This window comes from Meles meles, chromosome 5, assembly GCF_922984935.1.
Source record: "Meles meles chromosome 5, mMelMel3.1 paternal haplotype, whole genome shotgun sequence".
NCBI lineage: Eukaryota > Metazoa > Chordata > Mammalia > Carnivora > Mustelidae > Meles > Meles meles.
The window spans coordinates 154,298,322-154,320,930 of NC_060070.1; the positions used below are offsets into that span (position 1 = coordinate 154,298,322).

The following is a 22,609-nucleotide window of genomic DNA, read 5'->3' on the forward strand; positions in this document are numbered from 1 at the left end:
GGAAGGTGTAGGGATCTGAGGGTGGTCTGCAGCCAGGGTGTCCCAGAAGGGGCCAGATGTCTGGAGGAGGGGGCCCTGCCCATGATCTGCCCATGCCAGCTGTGCAGATCCATGTGTTCCAGCGAGGAGGCCCCGCCTCTGGGAGTACCTGTAAAAGCTGGTCGGCAGGTCTCCTGGTACAGGGATGTGTGGCATCCAATGGGCTCAGGGCACCACCCTCCCCACTGATTGGCCCGTGGGGGTGGAGCTGTGTCCTCTGTGGGTGGACTACCGGTGCCTTAAGATGCAGAGGGGTGGCAGAAAAGGGGCGCTGGAAGAGTTCCTGGGTGGGGGCCCTGGCTCGGTAAGTGTGGGCTGTGTGCTGGCGTGGGGATCCTGGGCATAGGGTCCTCAAAGGGCACATGAAGTGAGTTCACTGTAGGGACTCAGATGGGTTTGATGTCCACATGCTAGCTCTCTCCCCCAGTCCCCTGAACTCCAGGGTATCCACTCACCCAAGCTTTTGTGGGATGGGTTGCAGACATTTCAGTGTTTACCGTGTTCCCCAGGAAGAGTGCATGTAAAGAGAGCACACAGTCCCCAACTTCAGGGGGTGCCCCGTTCCCTGGCACAGTGCAGGTGATGGACCTTGAGCAGCAACCCGTGTTCAGCAGGGTGTCCCCTGTTCCCCACCCCCCACAGGTGTGGCGCTAACAAGTGCCAGAACAGTTCCCATCTTCAGCATTTGCACTCTGACCGGGGGGTTGGTGGCAATGGTTTGTCAGAGTCGTGCACGAGCATCCTCCAGGTGGGGGCCTGGAAGCTGGGGGAAACCAGACCCCATTCAAGTTGCATGAGGAACAGGTGAGTTGAGGTGTTCCTTTGGAAGGATAATTTCACTTTTCCGAAAAAGACAAAGTCCTTGGTCTACTTTAGAATGTTGATAATTACTACTTAAGAAACAAGTATGTGTTTCCAAAAAAAGGAAGGAAAAAAACAGAAAAGAAAGAAAAAAGTGAAATAAGTATGTCTCCCCTTCTCCCAGGAACAGAAGCAGGTGTGCCGGCCTGAGGTCAGAGGCGCCTTCTCATCCCCACCTGACAACACTTCCGATCTGGCTCCACGAGACCCGAAGGTTTGAACAACGGCATCTGAGTCAGCCTGGCAGCTCGTCACAGGACGCCAGCGTTCCATGAAAGCAGCACGTACATTGGGCACAATGTCAGTTACATGGCAGGACTGGAGGTAAAACTTTGCAACCGAAAACCTCCTGGGCTTTTCTCTTTTCTCTAGTTGGGCCACGAAGTCAAACCGAAGCAGCTGTCTGCATTCGGGATTCGGTGCAGGAGTTCCTTAGTGTCCCTGCAGGTAGAACAGTGCAGGGAATGCCATTTTCACATTCATTTACTGCGTACAAAATGTCATCTGCACACCTGCTTCCTAGGAAGTCACTTGTACCGGAGAGGGAAGATGAGATTTTCTCCTAGTGTGTTCTTACATATAACTGGATCCTTCCTCCAACAGCGTCTATTCCCTTGGGCCTGAGGGATGGTCGAATGCCACTGTCTATAGTTCGGTGGCTTTTTGCGGCCAGATAGAGACATGGATGATGTCGTTTGTCAAAGGTGATGTTTCATAACTGATTAGTGTTTTCATCTAAAGAGTTCCAATTAAGGTAGAGAGAAAATTCAAAATGATTTAAAGTAGGCTTTTACCATTTAAAAGGAAAGCTTGACTTTCTAGTTTGACTCAGTGTATCTTCCAGATATTTTGACGTGCTGTGTTTTCTCTGCAGTTTCTTTGGTGGTGGAGTCAGAAGGACAGTCTTTGGGAATTCTCCTGGATAGAGGCCCGCTGGTGGCTTCAAGCGGCTTGGCGGACATCAGGAGCCCTGGGGTGAGTTCTGGAACAGCTTGCCTGATGCTGGGTGAGTCAGTTATCCCATGGAATTTGTTTCTCCTCAAGAAACTGCTGGAAGGTAACATCTGTGGGAAGGCTTTTTACATAGAAACTTTCGGGCTAACAAAGCGCAACTCACAACGAGGCGATTTGGGCTGTGTTATTCTGTAAGTAATACTTTCATGAACCCTGTCGCCGGCGATGGTATTTCCTGCACGAGGAGTGCTCAGCAGGCTGCAGGGAAAGACTCAGATCTCACAGCAGGTTCAGGTTCCACCCATACGTGACTGACAGTTTGCCCAGGTAGGAAAGTGAGTGGAGAGAAACACGACACATTTATGAACGTCTTGGGCCAGTGTCACTCTGACAAGAGGGCGGATCCTGGAGCTCTGCTGCAGACGGGGCAGTTCCTGGTCTGGGTGCAGGTGTCAGGGGTCCTGCAGGAGAGCGGAGTGCATTCCGCAGGACGCTGTGGGCAGGGCTGGCTCCAGGGGTGGCCGTGTTTCCCCCGTGTGACAGCTGCGACAGGTCAGGGCTGTGAGCAGGTTGCTGGCAGAGGACAGGGGAGGCCCGGGTGCAGAGCTGGCAGGGCCCCTGCTTCTGTGCCACTGGCCTCCGCAACACGCACGAGCTCTCCGTCTGTCCCGGTCCCTCGGGTTCAGACCGCTCCGCGGCGCCAGGCCGAGACGCTGGCTCGGCTTCTTTCTTTGAGTGTGTGTGTAGTTTCTCAACCTCGACGGTGAAATGTCGGGTCGTTAGAAGGTCTGTTGCTCTGTTTCCTGCTCTCCTCTAAGTCCCCGCCATGAATCAGTGGAAGGGGCGATCTGTGATATTTTATTTCCCGTTGTAGGTAAACAGTGGGAAACAAATCTTCTGAAATACTAAAAGAAATCTTTGTGGGTGTTCATGTTTTTCTCTCGTGTGATTAAACACTCCAATATTAGAAAAAAATTTTTTTTAAATTTTTTTATTTATTTACAGCATAACAGTGTTCATTGTTTTGGTATAACACCCAGTGCTCCATGCAGTACGTGCCCTCCCAATTACCCACAACCTGGTTCCTCAACCTCCCACCCCAACTCCCCGCCCCTTCAAAACCCTCTGGTTGTTTTTCAGAGTCCATAGTCTCTCATGGTTCATCTCCCCTTCCAGTTTCCCTCAACTCCCTCTCCTCTCCATCTCCCCATGTCCTCCGTGTTATTTGTTATGCTCCACAAATAAGTGAAACCATATGATACTTGACTCTCTCTGCTTGACTTAGTTCGCTCAGCATAATCTCCTCCAGTCCCGTCCATGTTGCTACAAAAGTTGGGTATTCATCCTTTCTGATGGAGGCATAATACTCCATCGTGTATATGGACCACATCTTCCTTATCCATTCATCCGTTGAAGGGCATCTTGGCTCTTTCCACAGTTTGGCGACTGTAGCCATTGCTGCTATAAACATTGGGGTACAGATGGCCCTTCTTGTCACTACATCTGTATCTTTGGGGTAAATACCCAGCAGTGCAATTGCAGGGTCATAGGGAAGCTCTATTCTTAATTTCTTCAGGAGTCTCCACACTGTTCTCCAAAGTGGCTGCACTAACTTGCATTCCCACCAACAGTGTAAGAGGGTTCCCCTTTCTCCACATCCTCGCCAACACACGTTGTTTCCTGTCTTGCTAATTTTGGCCACTCTAACAGGTGTCAGGTGGTATCTCAATGTGGTTTTAATTTGAATCTCCCTGATGGCTAGTGATGATGAACATTTTTTCATGTGTCTGATAGCCATTTGTATGTCTTCATTGGAGAAGTGTCTGTTCATATCTTCTGCCCATTTTTTGATATGATTATCTGTTTTGTGTGTGTTGAGTTTGAGAAGTTCTTTATAGATCCTGGATATCAACCTTTTGTCTGTACTGTCATTTGCAAATATCTTCTCCCATTCCGTGGGTTGCCTTTTTGTTTTGTTGAATGTTTCCTTTGCTGTGCAGAAACTTTTGATCTTGATGAAGTCCCAAAAGTTCATTTTTGCTTTTGTTTCCTTGGCCTTTGGAGACATATCTTAAAAGAAGTTGCTGTGGCTGATATCGAAGAGGTTACTGCCTATGTTCTCCTCTAGGATTCTGATAGATTCCTGTCTCACATTGAGGTCTTTTATCCATTTCGTGTTTATCTTTGTGTACGGTGTAAGAGAATGGTCGAGTTTCATTCTTCTACATATCGCTGTCCAGTTTTCCCAGCACCATTGATTGAAGAGACTGTCTTTTTTCCATTGAATATTTTTTCCTGTTTTGTCAAAGATTATTTCACCATAGAGTTGAGGATCCATATCTGGGCTCTCCACTCTATTCCACTGGTCTATGTGTCTGTTTTTATGCCAGTACCACGCTGTCTTGGTGATCACAGCTTTGTAGTAAAACTTGAAATCGGGTAACGTGATGCCGCCCGTTTTGTTTTTGTTTTTCAACATTTCCTTAGCAATTTGGGGTCTCTTCTGATTCCATACAAATTTTAGGATTATTTGCTCTAGCTCTTTGAAAAATACTGGTGGAATTTTGATCGGAATGGCATTAAAAGTATAGATTGCTCTAGGCAGTATAGACATTTTAACAATGTTTATTCTTCCAATCCAAGAGCATGGAACAGTCTTCCATCTTTTTGTGTCTTCTTCAATTTCTTTCATGAGTGTTCTGTAGGTCCTCGAGTACAGGTCCTTTACCGCTTTGGTTAGGTTTATTCCCAGGAATTTTATGGTTCTTGGTGCTATAGTAAATGGATTCGATTCTCTAATTTCCCTTTCTGTATTTTCATTGTTAGTGTATAAGAAAGCCACTGATTTCTGTACATTGACTTTGTATCCTGCCACGTTACTGAATTGCTCTATGAGTTCTAGTAGTTTGGGGGTGGAGTCTTTGGGGTTTTCCATATAAAGAATCATGTCATCTGCGAAGAGAGAGAGTTTGACTTCTTCCTTGCCAATTTGGATACCTTTTATTTCTCTTTGTTGTCTGATTGCCATTGCTAGAACTTCTAATACTATGTTGAACAAGAGTGGTGAGAGTGGGCATCCTTGTCGTGTTCCTGATCTCAACGGGAAGGCTGCAAGCTTTTTCCCATTGAGGATGATATTTGCTGTGGGTCTTTCATAGATAGATTTTATGAAGTTCAGGAATGTTCCCTCTATCCCTATACTTTGAAGCGTTTTCATCAGGAACGGATGCTGGATTTTGTCAAATGCTTTTTCTGCATCAATTGAGAGGACCATGTGGTTCTTCTCTCTTCTCTTATTGATGTGTTCTATCACACTGATTGATTTGCGAATGTTGAACCATCCTTGCAACCCAGGGATGAATCCCACCTGGTCCTGGTGGATAATCTTTTTAAAGTGCTGCTGGATCCTGTTTGCTAGGATCTTGTTGAGAATCTTTGCATCCATATTCATCAGTGATATTGGTCTGAGATTCTCCTTTTTGGTAGGGTGTTTGCCTGGTTTGTGGGTCAGGGTAATGCTGGCTTCATAAAAAGAGTCTGGAAGTTTTCCATCTGCTTCAATTTTTTGGAACAGCTTCAGGAGAATTGGTGTTATTTCTTCTTTGAAAGTTTGGTAGAATTCCCCAGGGAATCCGTCAGGTCCTGGGCTCTTGTTTTTTGGGAGGTTTTTGATCACTGCTTCAATCTCATTACTAGATATCGGTCTATTCAGGTTGTCAATTTCTTCCTGGTTCAATTTTGGGAGTTTGTAGCTCTCCAGGAATGCATCCATTTCATCTAGGTTGCTTAGCTTATTGGCATATAACTGTTGGTAATAGTTTCTGATGATTGTTTCTATTTCCTTGGTGTTCGTTGTGATCTCTCCCTTTTCATTCATAATTTTATTAATTTGGGCTTTTTCTCTTTTCTTTTGGATTAGTGTGGCCAATGGTTTATCGATCTTATTCTTTCAAAAAACCAGCTTCTAGTTTCATTGATACGTTCTACTGTATCTCTCGTTTCTACCTCATTGATCTCTGCTCTCATCATGATTATTTCCCTTCTTGCATGTGGAGTTGGTTTGATTTGTTGTTGATTCTCCAGGTCTTTAAGGTGTAGAGACAGCTGGTGTATTCTGGATTTTTCAATGTTTTTGAGGGAGGCTTGGATGGCTATGTATTTCCCCCTTAGAACCGCCTTTGCCGTATCCCATAGGTTTTATACCGAGGTGTCTTCATTCTCATTGGTTTCCATGAATTGTTTAAGTTCATCTTTGATCTCCTGGTTGATCCAAGCATTCTTAAGCAAGGTGGTCTTTAGCTTCCAGGTGTTGGAGTTCCTTCTGAACTTTTCCTTGTGATTGAGTTCCAGTTTCAAAGCATTGTGATCTGAGAATATGCAGGGAATAATGTCAGTCTTTTGGTATCGGTTGAGTCCTGCTTTGTGATCCAGTATGTGGTCTCTTCTGGAGAAGGTTGCATGTGCACTTGGGAAGAACGAGTATTCTGTTGATTTAGGGTGGAATGTTCTGTATACGTCGATGAGGCCCATCTGGTCCAAAGTTTTATTCAATGCTCTTGTTTCTTTATTAATTTTCTGCTTCGATGATCTGTCTATTTCTGAGAGAGGCGTATTAAGATTTTCTAGTATTATTGTATTCATATAAATATGACTCTTTATCTTGATTAATAGTTTTCTTACGTAATTGGGCGCTCCCATTTTGGGGGCATAGATATTCACAATTGTTAGATCATCTTGGCGGATAGTCCCTTTAAGAATTATGTAGTGTCCTTCTGTATCTCTGACTACAGTCTTTAGTTAACATCTAATTTATCTGATATGAGAATCGCTACTCCGGCTTTCTTTTGAGGCCCACTGGCATGAAAGATGCTTCTCCATCCCTTCACTTTCAGTCTGGGTGTATCCTTAGGTTCAAAATGGGTCTCTTGAAGACAACATATGGATGGGTCCTGTCGTTTTATCCAATCTGCAACCCTGTGTCATTTTATGGGCACATTTAGGCCATTCACATTGAGAATGATTATTGAGAGATAGGTTTTGATTCATGTCATGTTGCCTTTGAAGTCTTTCTGTCTGTAGATTGTTTCTATATTTCTGTTCAATGATATTCTTAGGATTTTTTCTCTTTTATAGGATCCCCCTTAATATTTCCTGCAGTGTCGGCTTGGTGGTTGCATAGTCTTTTAAGCCTTGCCGGTCTTGGAAACTCTTTATCTCTCCATCCATTTTAAATGTCAGTCTTGCTGGATAGAGTATTCTTGGTTGCAGGTTCTTCTCATTTAGTACTCTGAATATATTTTGCCAGCCCTTCCTGGCTTGCCAGGTCTCTGTGGACAGGTCTGACATTATTCTAATGGGCTTTCCTCTGTACGTAAGGAGCATTTTTGTCCTAGCTGCTTTTAAGAGGGTCTCTCTTGAAACATAATTCCTCATTCTAACTATAAGGTGTCGTGAGGACTTTCGAGAAGTTAAAATCTTGGGAGGAGATCTTTCTGCCTCTCGTACATGAACGTTGTTTCCATTCGTGAGATTGGGAAAATTTTCATAGACAACTTCTTCCACTATATCTTCTAGACTTCTTTCTTTTTCTTCCCCTTCAGGGATTCCAATAATTCTGACGTTGGAACATTTCATGGCATCGTTTATTTCCCTGATTCTTTTTTCGTGGCTTCTGAGCTGTTTGTTCCAGGCTTCCGCCTGATCCTTTCTCTCTATCTGTTTGTCCTCCAGATCACTAATTCTATCTTCTGTCTCAGTTACCCTAGCTTTTAGAGAATTTAGATTGGATTGGAACTCATTGAGAGCATTTTGAACATCATCCCTGGTGGCTTTCAGTTCTGCCCTAACATTGTGAACATCATCCCTGGTGGCTTTCAGTTCTGCCCTAATCAATTCTGTTTGGTCATCCATGGCTTTCTCCAACCTAGCTATTGCCTGGATAATTGTTAGTCTGAATTCCTTTTCTGACGTATTGTCTATGTCGATAGCCATTAGCTCTGTTGCAGAAGGCCCATCCTCTGTATTTTTCTTCTGTTGGGTATTCCTCCCCCTAGTCATTTTGGTAAGAGATGACTGAACAGATGCAGCTGGACTTATCGATTGTGGTGCAGTCAATGTGCACCCTGGAACGCTTCTGTGCAATCAGGATTCCCCACCCAAATGAGAGAAAAAAGAAAAGAAAAAGAAATAGAGAAGAAGAAGGAAAAAAAGGGGAAAGAAAAAAGGAAAAAAAAAGAGAGAGAGAGAGAGATAGGAAAAAAAGAGAAGATAAAAGAGAAGGCTCAGCCCAAATAGGCCACAAGGTAGGATTTGTGGAGTATACAAACAAAAACAGACAAACAAAAAGAGTGATAAAGTATATGACAAGAGAAAAAAATATGTATATATAAGCAAAAAAAAAAAAAGGCAAGAACCTCATCAGAAAGAACCCCAAGTATAAGGTTTATATATTATCAGGACAAACACAAATTCACAGAAACACTGACAGAAGGAAAAATTGGGAGAGTGGTTATAGATTTTCAGTGTGGGTGAGGAAGGTTATTTTGATTCTTCCTGAAGGTATCTTGATGTTTTTGTTAAGGGACTCAACTTTCCTAAGTTACAGGGGGATTAGAAACTGGTTTGCCTATAGGGGTAGCATTGATTGGGGAAAGGGGATTACCTTGAAGTTTAACTCTATATGTATAGTAGAAAGTAAAAATTACAAAAGAATAAACTAGACTAAACTAAGTTAAAGTGTAAAAAGAATTAAAAAAATAGAAAAGCAAAAGAAAAACATGGGTGTATGTATCAAAAAGTTCAGGTTAGAAGGTTATTAAAGAATTTGATGTACTGGACATCTCAGTGTGATGGTAAATAGGTTAAAAATTATCTGTATGTATAAAAAAAAGAATCAGAATATTGGTAAAGAGTTAAAAATAAAAGTTGTATTTATGAAGTAGTGGTGGTTGTTCTCTTGTAGTCTATTTTTTTCTTCCTTCCTGGTTGGTTTTCTGGGGGAGGGGCCTGCCACGTGGGTTTTCAGACAATGATGTTCCCTGAGTTAGGTCCTCCCGCTCCCCTCAAGGGGGTGAGCATCCTTGCCAGCATCTGTCATTTCCTGACTTGTTAATTTTAGCCATTCTGACGGGTGTGAGGTAGTATCTCATTGTGGTTTTTGATTTGTATTTCCTGATGCCACGTGATGTCGAGCACTTTTTCATGTGTTTGTTGGCCATATGGATGTCTTCTTTACAGAAATACCTGGTCATGTCCTCTGCCCATTTCTTGATTTGATTGTTTGCTCTTTGGGTGTTAAGTTTGATAAGTTCTTTATAGATTTTGGATACTAGCCCTTTATCTGATATGTCGTTTGCAAACATCTTCTCCCATTCTGTCAGTTGTCTTTTGGTTTTGTTGAGTGTTTCATTTGCTGTGCAAAAGCTTTTGATCTTGATGAAGTCCCAATAGTTCATTCCTGCCCTTGCTTCCCCTGCCTTTGGTGATGTTCCTAGAAAGAAGTTGCTGTGGCTGAGGTCGAAGAGGTTGCTGCCTGTGTTCTCCTCAAGGATTTTGATGGATTTCTTTCTCACATTGAGGTCCTTCATCCATTTTTAGTCTATTTTTGTGTGTGGTATAAGGAAATGTTTCAGTTTCATTTTTGTGCATGTGGCTGTCCAATTTTCCCAACACCATTTGTTGAACAGACTGTCTTTTTTCCATTGGACATTCTTTCCTGCTTTGTCAAAGATTAGTTGACCTTAGAGTTGAGGGTCTATATCTAGGCTCTCAATTCTGTTCCATTGATCTGTATGTTTGTTTTTGTGCCTGTACCATGCTGTCTTGATGATGACAGCTTTGTAATAGAGCTTGAAGTCTGGAATTGTGATGCCACCAACTTTGGCTTTCTTTTTCAACATTCTTCTGGCTATTTGAGATCTTTTCTCATTCTATATAAATTTTAGGATTATTTGGTCCTTTTCTTTGAAAAAAAATGGATGGGATTTTGATAGGGATTGCATTAAATGTGTATATTACTTTGGTAGAAAGACATTTTCATGATATTTGTTCTTCCAATTCATGAGCATGGAACATTTTTCCATTTCTTTGTGTCTTCCTCATTTTCTTTCATGAGTACTTTATAGTTTTCTGAGTATAGATTCTTTGTCTCTTTGGTTAGGTTTATTCCTAGGTATCTTATGGTTTTGGGTGCAATTGTAAATGGGACTGACTCCTTAATTTCTCTTTCTTCTGTCTTATTGTTGGTGTATAGAAATGCAACTGATTTCCGTGCATTGATTTTATATCCTGACACTTTACTGAATTCCTGTACAGGTTCTAGCAGGTTTGGAATGGAGTCCTTTGGGTTTTCCACATAGAGTATCATATCATCTGCAAAGAGTGATAGTTGGACTTCTTCTTTGCAGTTTTGGATGCCTCTAATTTTTTTTTTTTTTTGTCTGACTGCCGAGTTTAGGAGGTCTAGTACTATGTTGAATAACAGTGGTGATAATGGACATCCCGGCCGAGTTCCTGACCTTAGTGGAAAAGCCGTCAGTTTTTCTCCATTGAGAATGATATTTGCAGTGGGTTTTTCATAGATGGCTTTGATGATATTGAGGTATATACCCTCTATCCCTACACTTTGCAGAGTTTTGATCAGGAAAGGATGCTGTACTTTGTCAGATGCTTTTTCAGCATCTATTGAGAGTATGATGTGGTTCTTGTTCTTTCTTTTATTACTGTATTGTATCACATTGATTGATTTGCAAATGTTGAACCAAACTTGCAGCCCTGGAATAAATTCCACTTGGTCGTGGTGAATAATCCTTTTAATGTACTGTTGGATCCTGTTGGCTAGTAATTTGGTGAGAATTTTGCATCTGTGTTCATCAAGGATATTGGTCTGTAATTCTCTTTATTGATGGGATCCTTGTCTGGTTTTGGGATCAAGGTGATGCTGGCCTCATAAAATGAGTTTGGAAGTTTTCCTTCCATTTCTATTTTTTGGAACAGTTTGAGGAGCAGAGGGATGAATTCCTCTTTAAATGTTTGGTAGAGGGCGCCTGGATGGCTCAGTGGGTTAAGCCGCTGCCTTCAGCTCAGGTCATGATCTCAGGGTCCTGGGATCGAGTCTCGCATCAGTCTCTCTGCTCAGCGGAGAGCCTGCTTCCCTTCCTCTCTCTCTGCCTGCCTCTCTTGTGATTACTCTCTGTCAAATAAATAAATAAAATCTTTTTTTAGGAGTCAAGATGGCGGGGAAGTAGGAGGAGGCACCGTTTCAACCTGTACCCTAAAGTGAGCTGATTACCTACCAAAGAACTCCGACCACCCATGAAATCAGCCTGAGATCAGAATTATGCACGTCTGGATCTCTACAGGAGCAGAAGACGCCAGTTGCAGGTAAAGCAGACTGGGAGCATCAGACTGATATCAGAAGATAAACAAAAGGGGGAGGGAGCCACCAGAGGTGACTGATTGGAAAGTAATACCCCAACATGAGAGTGCTCTGCATCTGGGGACCAGCATTAACTTGGAGTCTGGTTGAAAGCACTCAAAAAACAAAGAGCAAAGGATCGCGGGGGGCAATAGTGGGAACCTGGGCAGTTAGGGTCAGGGACCTAAGTCCCCGGACCCAGGATAGCCTATCCTGGCACTGAGCCAGAGAGAGTGCAGCGGAGAAATCAGGTCTCCGTCCCTGAGCCGCCAGTGCACCTGAATGCCAGCACTCCCAAGAACGAGTGGGGTCTGGCTACCATGAGGGGCTGGGAACCTGGCCAGAGGGCAATCCTGAAACGTGCACGTCCCACACCCTCCCTTAGGATAGGTGCTCATGGGCGCTAGCCTGGAGCTCTGGCATCCGGAAAAACCAGACTTTCCAAGCCTGGGACAGTGGAAAAATCTCAGTGTGCGATCTCTGCTTGGAACCTCTCTGGTGGTCTGGAGCTGCCCAGACAGCCACCACTGCCTTGGTTTTGGGTACAATGAGGAGCTCCTGCATCCCCAGGAACAGTGACTCAGAACCAATTCTGCCAGCAGCTTTTGCAAAACATTCTGAGGCTCCTCTCTGAGAGGGAGGTTGGGGTGCAGTTTGCTCTCCTCTAAACCTCCAAAAACCATCAAAAGCTGTCAAGGCGAGAGAAAACAGATGAAAGAACAGAAAAACCCCCAGAGAACAAAAGCCTGAAAACAAACAGTTTCCTCAGAGCCCACCCCCTTGAGGGGAGTGGGAGGACCTAACTCAGGGAACATCATTGTCTGAAAACCCACGTGGCAGGCCCCTCCCCAGAAAACCAACCAGGAAGGAAGGAAAAAAAAAAGACTACAAGAGAACAACCACCACTACTTCATAAATACAACTTTTATTTTTAATTCTTTACCAATATTCTGGTTCTTTTTTTTTATACATACAGATAATTTTTTAAACTATTTACCACCACACTGAGATGTCCAGTGCATCAAATTCTTTAATAACCTTCTTACCTGAACATTTTGATACATACACCCATGTTTTTCTTTTGCTTTTCTATTTTTTTAATTTAATTTTAACTTAGTTTAGTCTAGTTTATTTATTTAATTTTTATTTTCTACTATACATATAGAGTTAAACTTCATGGTAATCCCCTTTCCCAAATCAATGCTACCCCTATAGGCAAACAAGTTTTTCTTTAATTTTTTTTATTTGTTTATTTACAGCATAACAGTGTTCATTATTTTGGCATCACACCCAGTGCTCCATGCTGTACGTGACCTCCCTATTACCCACCACCTGGTTCCTCAACTTCCCACCCCTCCCCCCGCCCCTTCAAAACCCTCTGGTTGTTTTTCAGAGTCCATAGTCTCTCATGGATCATCTCCCCTTCCAGTTTCCCTCAACTCCCTCTGCACTCCATCTCCCCATGTCCACCATGTTCTTTGTTATGCTCCACAAATAAGTGAGACCATATGACAATTGACTCTCTCTGCTTGACTTATTTCACTCAGCATAATCTCTTCCAGTCCCGTCCATGTTGCTACAAAAGTTGGGTATTCATCCTTTCTGATGGAAGCATAATACTCCATCGTGTATATGGACCACATCTTCCTTATCCATTCATCCGTTGAAGGGCATCTTGGTTCTTTCCACAGTTTGGCGACCATAGCCATTGTTGCAATAAACATTGGGGTACAAATGAACCTTCTTTTCACTACATCTGTATCTTTGGGGTAAATACCCAGCAGTGCAATTGCAGGGTCATAGGGAAGCTCTATTCTTAATTTCTTCAGGAATCTCCACACTGTTCTCCAAAGTGGCTGCACTAACTTGCATTCCCACCAACAGTGGAAGAGGGTTCCCCTTTCTCCACATCCTCTCCAACACACGTGGTTTCCTGTCTTGCTAATTTTGGCCATTCTAACTGGTGTCAGGTGGTTTTAATTTGAATCTCCCTGATGGCTAGTGATGATGAAAATTTTTTCATGTGTCTGATAGCCATTTGTATGTCATGAAAGAAATTGAAGAAGACACAAAAAGATGGAAGACCGTTCCATGCTCTTGGATTGGAAGAATAAACATTGTTAAAATGTCTATACTGCCTAGAGCAATCTATACTTTTAATGCCATTCTGATCAAAATTCCACCAGTATTTTTCAAAGAGCTGGAGCAAATAATCCTAAAATTTGTATGGAATCCGAAGAGAACCCGAATTGCTGAGGAAATGTTGAAAAACAAAAACAAAACTGGCAGCATCACGTTACCCGATTTCAAGCTTTACTACAAAGCTGTGATCACCAAGACAGCGTGGTACTGGCATAAAAACAGACACATAGACCAGTGGAACAGAGTGGAGAGCCCAGATATGGACCCTCAACTCTATGGTCAAATAATCTTCGACAAAACTGGAAAAAATATACAATGGAAAAAAGACAGTCTCATTATTATTCTTAGTATATGGTAAACATCCAATCAATACTCTTTGCATAAATGAGTTGATTCATATTCTGTTGGTAAAAGTCAATATTATTTTAATAGTTCTCTTCCATGTAATTCATGACTTGGCTGACCATTTTTTTTTATTAAAATCTTTTTAAAAATTTTTTTTAATTTTTTAAAAAGATTTTATTTATTTGTCAGAGAGAGAGAGAGACAGAGAGAAAGAGAGCAAGAACAGGCAGAGGCAGAGGGAGAAGCAGGCTCCCCGCTGAGCAAGGAGCCCAATGTGGGACTCGGACCCCATGACGCCGGGATCATGACCTGAGCGGAAGGCAACCGCTTAACCACCTAAGCCACCCAGGCGTCCTGGCTGACCATTTTTTGACAGACAGTATTCTCTTTACTGCACTCTTTACATCTTTGTTTCTTAAAGTGTATATCAGAGGGTTAAGGGTGGGTGTGATGATTGTGTAAAAGAGAGAAAGGAACTTCCCCTCATGTTGGGAGCTGCTATTCTGTGGCCTCATGTACATGTAAATGGCTGTTACATATAACATAGTTACTACTCTGAGGTGGGAACCACATGTATTAAGGACCTTACTCCACCTTCCTGCTGACTTGATCCTCATGACTGCTTGAATGATAACTCCATATGAGATGAGAATTAGTGATAGAGGTACTAGAAGAAGTACCACCCCGAGAGCAAAGATAATGACCTCCATTACTTTTGAGTAGACACAGGCCATCTTGAGCAGGGCTGGCATCTCACAATAGAAGGTATCCAATTCCTGGTGCCCACATCTTGGTAATTTCAAGGTCAGGGAGCAAACAATTAACGAACAGCAAAGGCCACCTAACCAGGCGGTGAGCACCATCATCTGGCAAAGCTGAGGGTGCATTATGACCGTGTAGTGAAGAGGTTGACAGCAGCATAGCGGTCATAGGCCATCACAGCCAAGAGAAGACATTCAGTGGCTCCCAGGTCAAGGGAAAAGAAGAATTGGAGCACACACCCTCCATAGGTAATAGACCTTGTAGGACCCCATAGATTTACCAGCATCTGGGGGATAATGCTAGTCGCATAGCAGAGATCCAAAAAAGACAAATGGGATAAGAAGAAATACATGGGCTTATGGAGCTGGGTGTCTAGGTAAGATACAAGAATGATGGTTGTGTTTCCTACCAGAGTCACAATATAGAAGACAGAGACCGCCCCAGAGATGATGGGTTCTAATTGGGGTCGATCAGAAAAGCCCAGCAGGATGAAATCTGTTGTGGAACTTCCATTGTTTGTGTCCATGTCTCCTTAGGAAAGTCTAGGAGACAAGATTGTAGTAAACAAAATAGCATCAGCCCTAGGCAGAAATAGCTTGCCTTGTAGCATACCATGAGTATCCCCAATTTAGATGTCTGTGTGCTCTCTCCCATTTGGAACCCCTCTGTTAACACTCCCTGTGTTCATTGCCCAAAGTGTCTCTGTGATTACTCATAACCAGAGTGGTTCTAAAAATAATATCGTAAACCTGTTCACACTGAATTGTAAATCATTGAAATGGTTTAATTATGCCATGAAACTTACAGTTCTGTGTGTTTTGGTTAAGTAATGAATCCATGAAATTAATAATATGATTTAAGATGCAGATATGCTTTGAGAAAAATGAGAAATGTGCCCGATATATTTTTCCTTCTTGAACGTGTGACATAAGCCTCACTTGATCATGACAAATATTTCCCTTTTCAAAGGAGTGGCCTATGGGATAAAAAGTTAAATGATCTATTTTCTTGGAGTAAGATCCACCATTTGATAGCAGGATCAGTTTCTATATTCATTTCTTTTTTTTTAATATTTTATTTATTTGACAGAGAGAAATCACAACTAGGCAGAGAGGCAGGCAGAGAGAGAGGAGGAAGCAGGCTCCCTGCGGAGCAGAGAGCCTGATGCGGGGCTCGATCCCAGGACCCCAGGATCATGACCCGAGCCGAAGGCAGAGGCTTTAACCCACTGAGCCACCCAGGCGCCCCTCTATATTCATTTCTAAATGCATTAATTCCACCCATTATCACCACCACCACCAACCCCCTCCTCTTGTCCTTCCTATTGAACATTGTAGACACTGCTATTCCTAGATCAATTTTGATGTTCCCTACTATTGCCCCATTTTGTGCCTGCATTTTGGTGCTAGGAAAACTCATCTTTCTTATTAACTTCCATTGCCATGTACAGAGGCCCTGTGTTTTGGAATACCATTCACAACTGCCAATAAAGCATTTAAATAGCCTTACTGATTTGTTTCAGAGTTAAAATCTGAAGTAATTCCAGAATCCTCCAGTTATCACATACATGCGGCAATCACCTGTGTCAGCTCCTGCTCACCTGGCCATTCAGCAAAAGTAGCAAGGTAGGTAACTTGATCAAAAAACAGCTCGTATAATGGACAGTGAGCTGTTTTTCCACATATAATATACCAACTATCTGAGTCAATTCTCTGGTTGCTTTGGAACTCTATAGGTAAAACTCCATTTCAGTTTTAAATGAATACGGAAAGGTGACAGATATATATGTATTTCCCTATTTTTGAATTATCATATCATTAAATATATGGAAGTTTTAATGACTGAATTAGTTTATAAATATTTTCTACTATTTTGGTTTATTATTGTCAAATGTATGAGCACTCATGTACACAAAAGTGCCCACAAGCTCGATGTATTACTGAACTGATAAACCCAGAGGCAAGAGATGACAGAGGACTTAGCTCTCAACATGCCTTGATTACAAAATGCATTGGGCATTCTTTGACCAAGTAAGATTGAGATGGTTTTGGGAATTAAAAGGCCAGAGAATTTTGGAGTTGAAATAGACTCAGAAAACATGATCCAGCCTTCTGTCAGACAAAGGAGATCTTCCACAGAATGTTCACCTGTCTTCTATTTTCAGAACTTCATAGCTGTCCTTTAATCTTTGCTTTTTACTTACTCTTTTTTTTCCCTTTTTATTTATTTATTTATTTTTTCAGCGTAACAGTATTCATTCTTTTTGCACAACACCCAGTGCTCCATGCAAAACGTGCCCTCCCCATCACCCACCACCTGTTCCCCCAACCTCCCACCCCTGACCCTTCAAAACCCTCAGGTTGCCCCAACCTCCCACCCCTGACCCTTCAAAACCCTCAGGTTGTTTTTCAGAGTCCATAGTCTCTTATGGTTCGCCTCCCCTCCCCAATGTCCATAGCCCGCTCCCCCTCTCCCAATCCCACCTCCCCCCAGCAACCCCCAGTTTGTTTTGTGAGATTAAGAGTCATTTATGGTTTGTCTCCCTCCCAATCCCATCTTGTTTCATTTATTCTTCTCCTATCCCCCTACCCCCCCATGTTGCTTCTCCATGTCCTCATATCAGGGAGATCATATGATAGTTGTCTTTCTCCGATTGACTTATTTCACTAAGCATGATACGCTCTAGTTCCATCCACGTCGTCGCAAATGGCAAGATTTCATTTCTTTTGATGGCTGCATAGTATTCCATTGTGTATATATACCACATCTTCTTGATCCATTCATCTGTTGATGGACATCTAGGTTCTTTCCATAGTCTGGCTATTGTAGACATTGCTGCTATAAACATTCGGGTACACGTGCCCCTTCGGATCACTATGTTTGTATCTTTAGGGTAAATACCCAGTAGTGCAATTGCTGGGACCACTTCCTTACACCACACACGAAAATAGACTCCAAATGGATGAAGGACCTCAATGTGAGAAAGGAATCCATCAAAATCCTTGAGGAGAACGCAGGCAGCAACCTCTTCGACCTCAGCCGCAGCAACATCTTCCTAGGAACAACGGCAAAGGCAAGGGAAGCAAGGGCGAAAATGAACTATTGGGATTTCATCAAGATCAAAAGCTTTTGCACAGCAAAGGAAACAGTTAACAAAACCAAAAGACAGCTGACAGAGTGGGAGAAGATATTTGCAAACGACATATCAGATAAAGGGCTAGTATCCAAAATCTATAAGGAACTTAGCAAACTCAACACCCAAAGAACAAACAATCCAATCAAGAAATGGGCAGAGGACATGAACAGACATTTCTGCAAAGAAGACATCCAGATGGCCAACAGACACATGAAAAAGTGCTCCACGTCACTCGGCATCAGGGAAATACAAATCAAAACCACAATGAGATATCACCTCACACCAGTCAGAATGGCTAAAATTAACAAGTCAGGAAATGACAGATGCTGGAGAGGATGTGGAGAAAGGGGAACCCTCCTCCACTGTTGGTGGGAATGCAAGCTGGTCCAACCACTCTGGAAAACAGCATGGAGGTTCCTCAAAATGTTGAAAATAGAATTACTTACTCTTTATGTTAAGTCAGAGATTCCTCTTTAACAGAGCACTGGATCTTTTTTATTCTGGAAATCACATGGAATAAGTCAATTCATTATTATTTCTTCATAAAAAAGTTTTGTTGCAGAATTAAAGATAGATACAGAAAAATACAAAATCCTCAAGGAGTTAAGGTGAATATTATTATAACTAACATTCAGCTCAAGAAGTAGGAGCTTGGTAAGTACCCAAGAACTTCTCTTTGTGCCTCAAGAAATCATTATCCATCCCTGTCCCTAAAGTATCCACTATCCTGGTGTTTATGATAATCACCTCCTAGTATATAATAGCTTGATTACCCATATGTGCTTCTCTAGGCAATATTGTTCAGCTCAGATCATTAAAAACTGTTTATATGTCTTTTGCTGATATGTCCTTTTAAAAAAATTTTATTTTTTCAGTGTTCCAAGATTCATTGTTTATGCCCAACTCCTCAGTGCTGCATGCAATATGTGCCATCCTTAATATCCACCACCAGGCTCATCTAACCCCCCCATTCCCCTCCACTCCAAAACCCTCAGTTTGTTTCTCAGAGTCCATAGACTCTCATGGTTCATCTCCCCCTCAATTTCCCCCAATTCCGTTTTTTATATGTCCTTTGATATTAGAGCCTATTATCAAATATACGCTTAGATTTATGTCTCTAGACTAAGCGTTTGATGGTTGTCAGCTCTTCCTAACACTGTATGATGTTTAATTACCATGTTTTTCTGTTTGCTATCCATTTGAGTCACAATGGTTTATTAAATGCCTTTGCTTTTGGTCCCATATGGAACTCGAGTTAGAAGAGATGAGTCCAGTTCCAAAACGGAAGACCTTGATCCAGTACAGCTATTTATTAATGCAATGTGCTTTCAATTAGATATACATTCCTGAGGTCTTTTATGTATTGTAGCTTTGTCTTTTCTCCTTTTCATTGCATCAGGTAAATTGCCGTGTAAATTGTAGTAGTGGTACCAGGAATAAAAAATTATGGAATTTTTAACTTAAAAAAAACCCTTTTGGGGACACCTGGGTGGCTCAGTTGGTTAAGCAGCTGCCTTCGGCTCAGGTCATGATCCCAGCGTCCTGGGATCAAGTCCCACATGGGGCTTCTTGCTCGGCAGGGAGCCTGCTTCTCCCTCTGCCTCTGCCTGCCAGTGCTCACTCTCTCTCTCTCTCTGACAAATAAATAAATAAAATCTTTAAAAAAAACCCTTTTGTTATGAGTTGAGAAGTGAACACAGTACTTTAGGTGTGCTATATACCGCTAAAGAAGGCAGCAAACATCCATGATACACGTAGTGTCTAAAATTTATGTTAGTTTACCAGGTGGAAAACATTACCAGGTCAGTTTATGCCTTGGGTCCTATAAGAACCCAGGTATCCTTTTCAGAAGTGTCAGGCCTGGAGTTATACTTCATGTAATTTAATGTCATAAAACCAAATACAAGAATTTTCATTCTGTGCTTGTGAATCTTTTCCATATTGGTTTTAGCCTTGAGCCAACTTTTAACTATTATTGCAATTTTAATCTGAAGGTGAACGTGACAAAAAATGAGAGAGCACAAGCTGAAGAAACAGATGTTAAAAAAGAGGTGTGCAATGTTTTTACTGAAACAGGTTTTTCATTTTTCTTGTATGGACTCCATTTTCTAATAGTGTAGCATGAATTTAAAAATTAATTTTTCCTTGAAATTAAGATGAATGAAGCAAACATATTTAAATATAATTTGAATGTGCAGAATGACGTGGAGAGAAAATGATAAAGAAAATTGAACATATTTACGTTTCAGGAGGGAAGAATTCACATCTGTTGTGTTCTTATGCAGTCCAAAGTTACCCATGTTCTCATGATGACGAGCTTTCATTTCACCCATAGTCAGGATTCTTGTTCGGCAAGTTCTGAGTCCATGAAATATGGATTAGCCCCCACTTTCTTGGACTAACACCATGATCACATTTGCATTGAAATGCAACAACTGAACTAAGATTCCATGAAGTCTCTATTTAAGTTGGATGTTAGAGGAAAATTAGACATGGGACTGGTAGAAATGTTGGTGAATTTGGTTTGTTAAATGTATTTTTGTTGTGATATTTGTAGCCTTTTCATATGTACTCCTGTTGGACACATTTGTAAATGGATCTCTGCCCAATTAAACAGGAGAGCCCTCTGCTGGTCTATGCATGCTCCAAGTAGTGTTTACGTAGGACTCTAAAGGCTAGAAGGCTAACATGGTGTAGCCCATGGGGACTGGTGCACAGAGAGGTGATTAACAATTCTTAGACTATTATCAGAGGGTTATCCAAACAACTATTTTAGGAAACCTTCTCTTAAGGCATGTTTCATCTTGTCTTTTTCTTTTTAGATATCCTCCATGGAAATTAATTTCAGAGATGAACCTTTTTTTTAATTGTGTTATGTTAGTCACCATACAATACATCATTAGTTTTTAATAAAAAATTTTTATTTCTTGGGGCGCCTGGGTGGCTCAGTGGGTTAAAGCCTCTGCCTTCGGCTGAGGTCATGATCTCAGGGTTCTGGGATAGAGCCCCACATTCAGCTCTCTTCTCAGATGCTCAGCCGGGAGCCTGATTCCCTTCCTCTCTCTCTGCCTGCCTTTCTGCCTACTTTTGATCTCTGTCTATCAAATGAATGAATAAAATCTTTAAAAAATTTTATTTTTTATGAACATATGATGTATTATTAGCCCCAGGGGTACAGGTCTGTGAATCGCCAGGTTTACACAATTCATATCACATACCTTCCCCAATGCCCATAGCACCACCACACTCTCCATAGCCCCCTCTCCCTGGCAACCCTCAGTTTGTTTTGTGAGATTGAGTCTCTTATGGTTTTTCTCCCTCCCAATCCCATCTTGTTTCATTTATTCTTTTCCTACCACCCAAACCCCCGGCGTTGTTTCTCAAATTTCTCATATCAGGGAGATCATATGATAATTGTCTTTCTCTGATTGACTTATTTCGCTAAGCATAACACCCTCTAGTTCCATCCGTGTCATCGCAAGAGGCAAGATTTCATTTCTTTTGATGGCTATGGCTACATTGTATATATATACCATATCTTCTTTACCCATTCATCTGTTGATGGACATCTAGGTTCTTCCATAGTTTGGCTATTGTGGACATTGTTGCGATAAACAGTCAGGTGCTTGTGCCCCTTTGGATCACTACATTTGTATCTTTAGGATAAATAACCAGTAGTGCAATTGCTGGATCTTAGGGTAGCTCTACTTTCAACTTTTTGAGGAACCTCCATGCTGTTTTCCAGAGTGGTTGCACCAGCTTGCATTCCCACCAATGGTGTAGGAGGGTTCCCCTTTCTCTGCATCCTTGCCAGCACCTGTCATTTCCTGACTTGTTAATTTTAGCCATTCTGACGGCTGTGAGGTGGTATCTCATTGTGGTTTTTGATTTGTAGTTCCCTGATGCCAAGTGATGTTGAGCACTTTTTCATGTGTCTGTTGGCCATCTGGATGTCTTCTTTACAGAAATACCTGTTCAAGTCCTCTGCCCATTTTTTGATTTGATTGTTTGCTCTTTGGGTGTTAAGTTTGATAAGTTCTTTATAGATTCTGGATACTAGCCCTTTATCTGATATGTCGTTTGCAAATATCTTCTCCCATTCTGTCAGTTGTCTTTTGGTTTTGTTGAGTGTTTCATTTGCTGTGCAAAAGCTTTTGATCTTGATGAAGTCCCAATAGTTCATTTCTACCCTTGCTTCCCTTGCCTTTGGTGATGTTCCTAGAAAGAAGTTGCTGTGGCTGAGGTCTAAGAGGTTGCTGCCTGTGTTCTCCTCAAGGATTTTTTTTAAAGATTTATTTATTTGACAGAGAGAGATCACGAGTAAGCAGAGAGGCAGGCAGAGATAGAGGAGGAAGCAGGCTCCCCGCTGAGCAGGGAGCCCGATGTGGAGCTCGATCCCAGTACCCTGAGATCATGACCTGAGCTGAAGGCAGAGGCTTAACCAACTGAGCCACCCAGGTGCCCCTCCTCAAGGATTTTGATGGATTTCTTTCTCACATTGAGGTCCTTCATCCATTTTTAGACTATTTTTGTGTGTGGTGTAAGGAAATGTTCCAGTTTCATTTTTCTGCATGTGGCTGTCCAATTTTCCCAACACCATTTGTTGAACAGACTGTCTTTTTTCCATTGAACATTCTTTCCTGCTTTGTTAACGATTAGTTGACCTTAGAGTTGAGGGTCTATATCTAGGCTCTCAATTCTGTTCCATTGATCTGTTTGTCTCTTTTTGTGCCAGTACTATAGTGTCTTGATGATGACAGCTTTGTAATAGAGCTTGAAGTCTGGAATTGTGATGCCACCCACTTTGGCTTTCTTTTTCAACATTCCTCTGGCTATTTGAGGTCTTTTCTCATTCCATATAAATTTTAAGATTATTTGGTCCTTTTCTTTGAAAAAAAAAATGGATGGGATTTTGTTAGGGATTGCATTAAATGTGTAGATTGCTTTAGGTAGCA

At 41.9% G+C, this 22,609-nt stretch overlaps 1 protein-coding gene across 1 annotated transcript; it reads right to left on the minus strand.

Annotated features, from left to right (window-relative positions):
• Positions 1-2,214: 2,214 nt before the first annotated feature.
• On the minus strand, positions 2,215-15,044 carry LOC123942272 (olfactory receptor 2W1-like). Its single transcript, XM_046006122.1, is given in 3 exon segments — positions 2,215-2,665; positions 14,120-14,675; positions 14,678-15,044. Coding segments are annotated over 3 exon segments (1,374 nt in total).
• Positions 15,045-22,609: the final 7,565 nt, after the last annotated feature.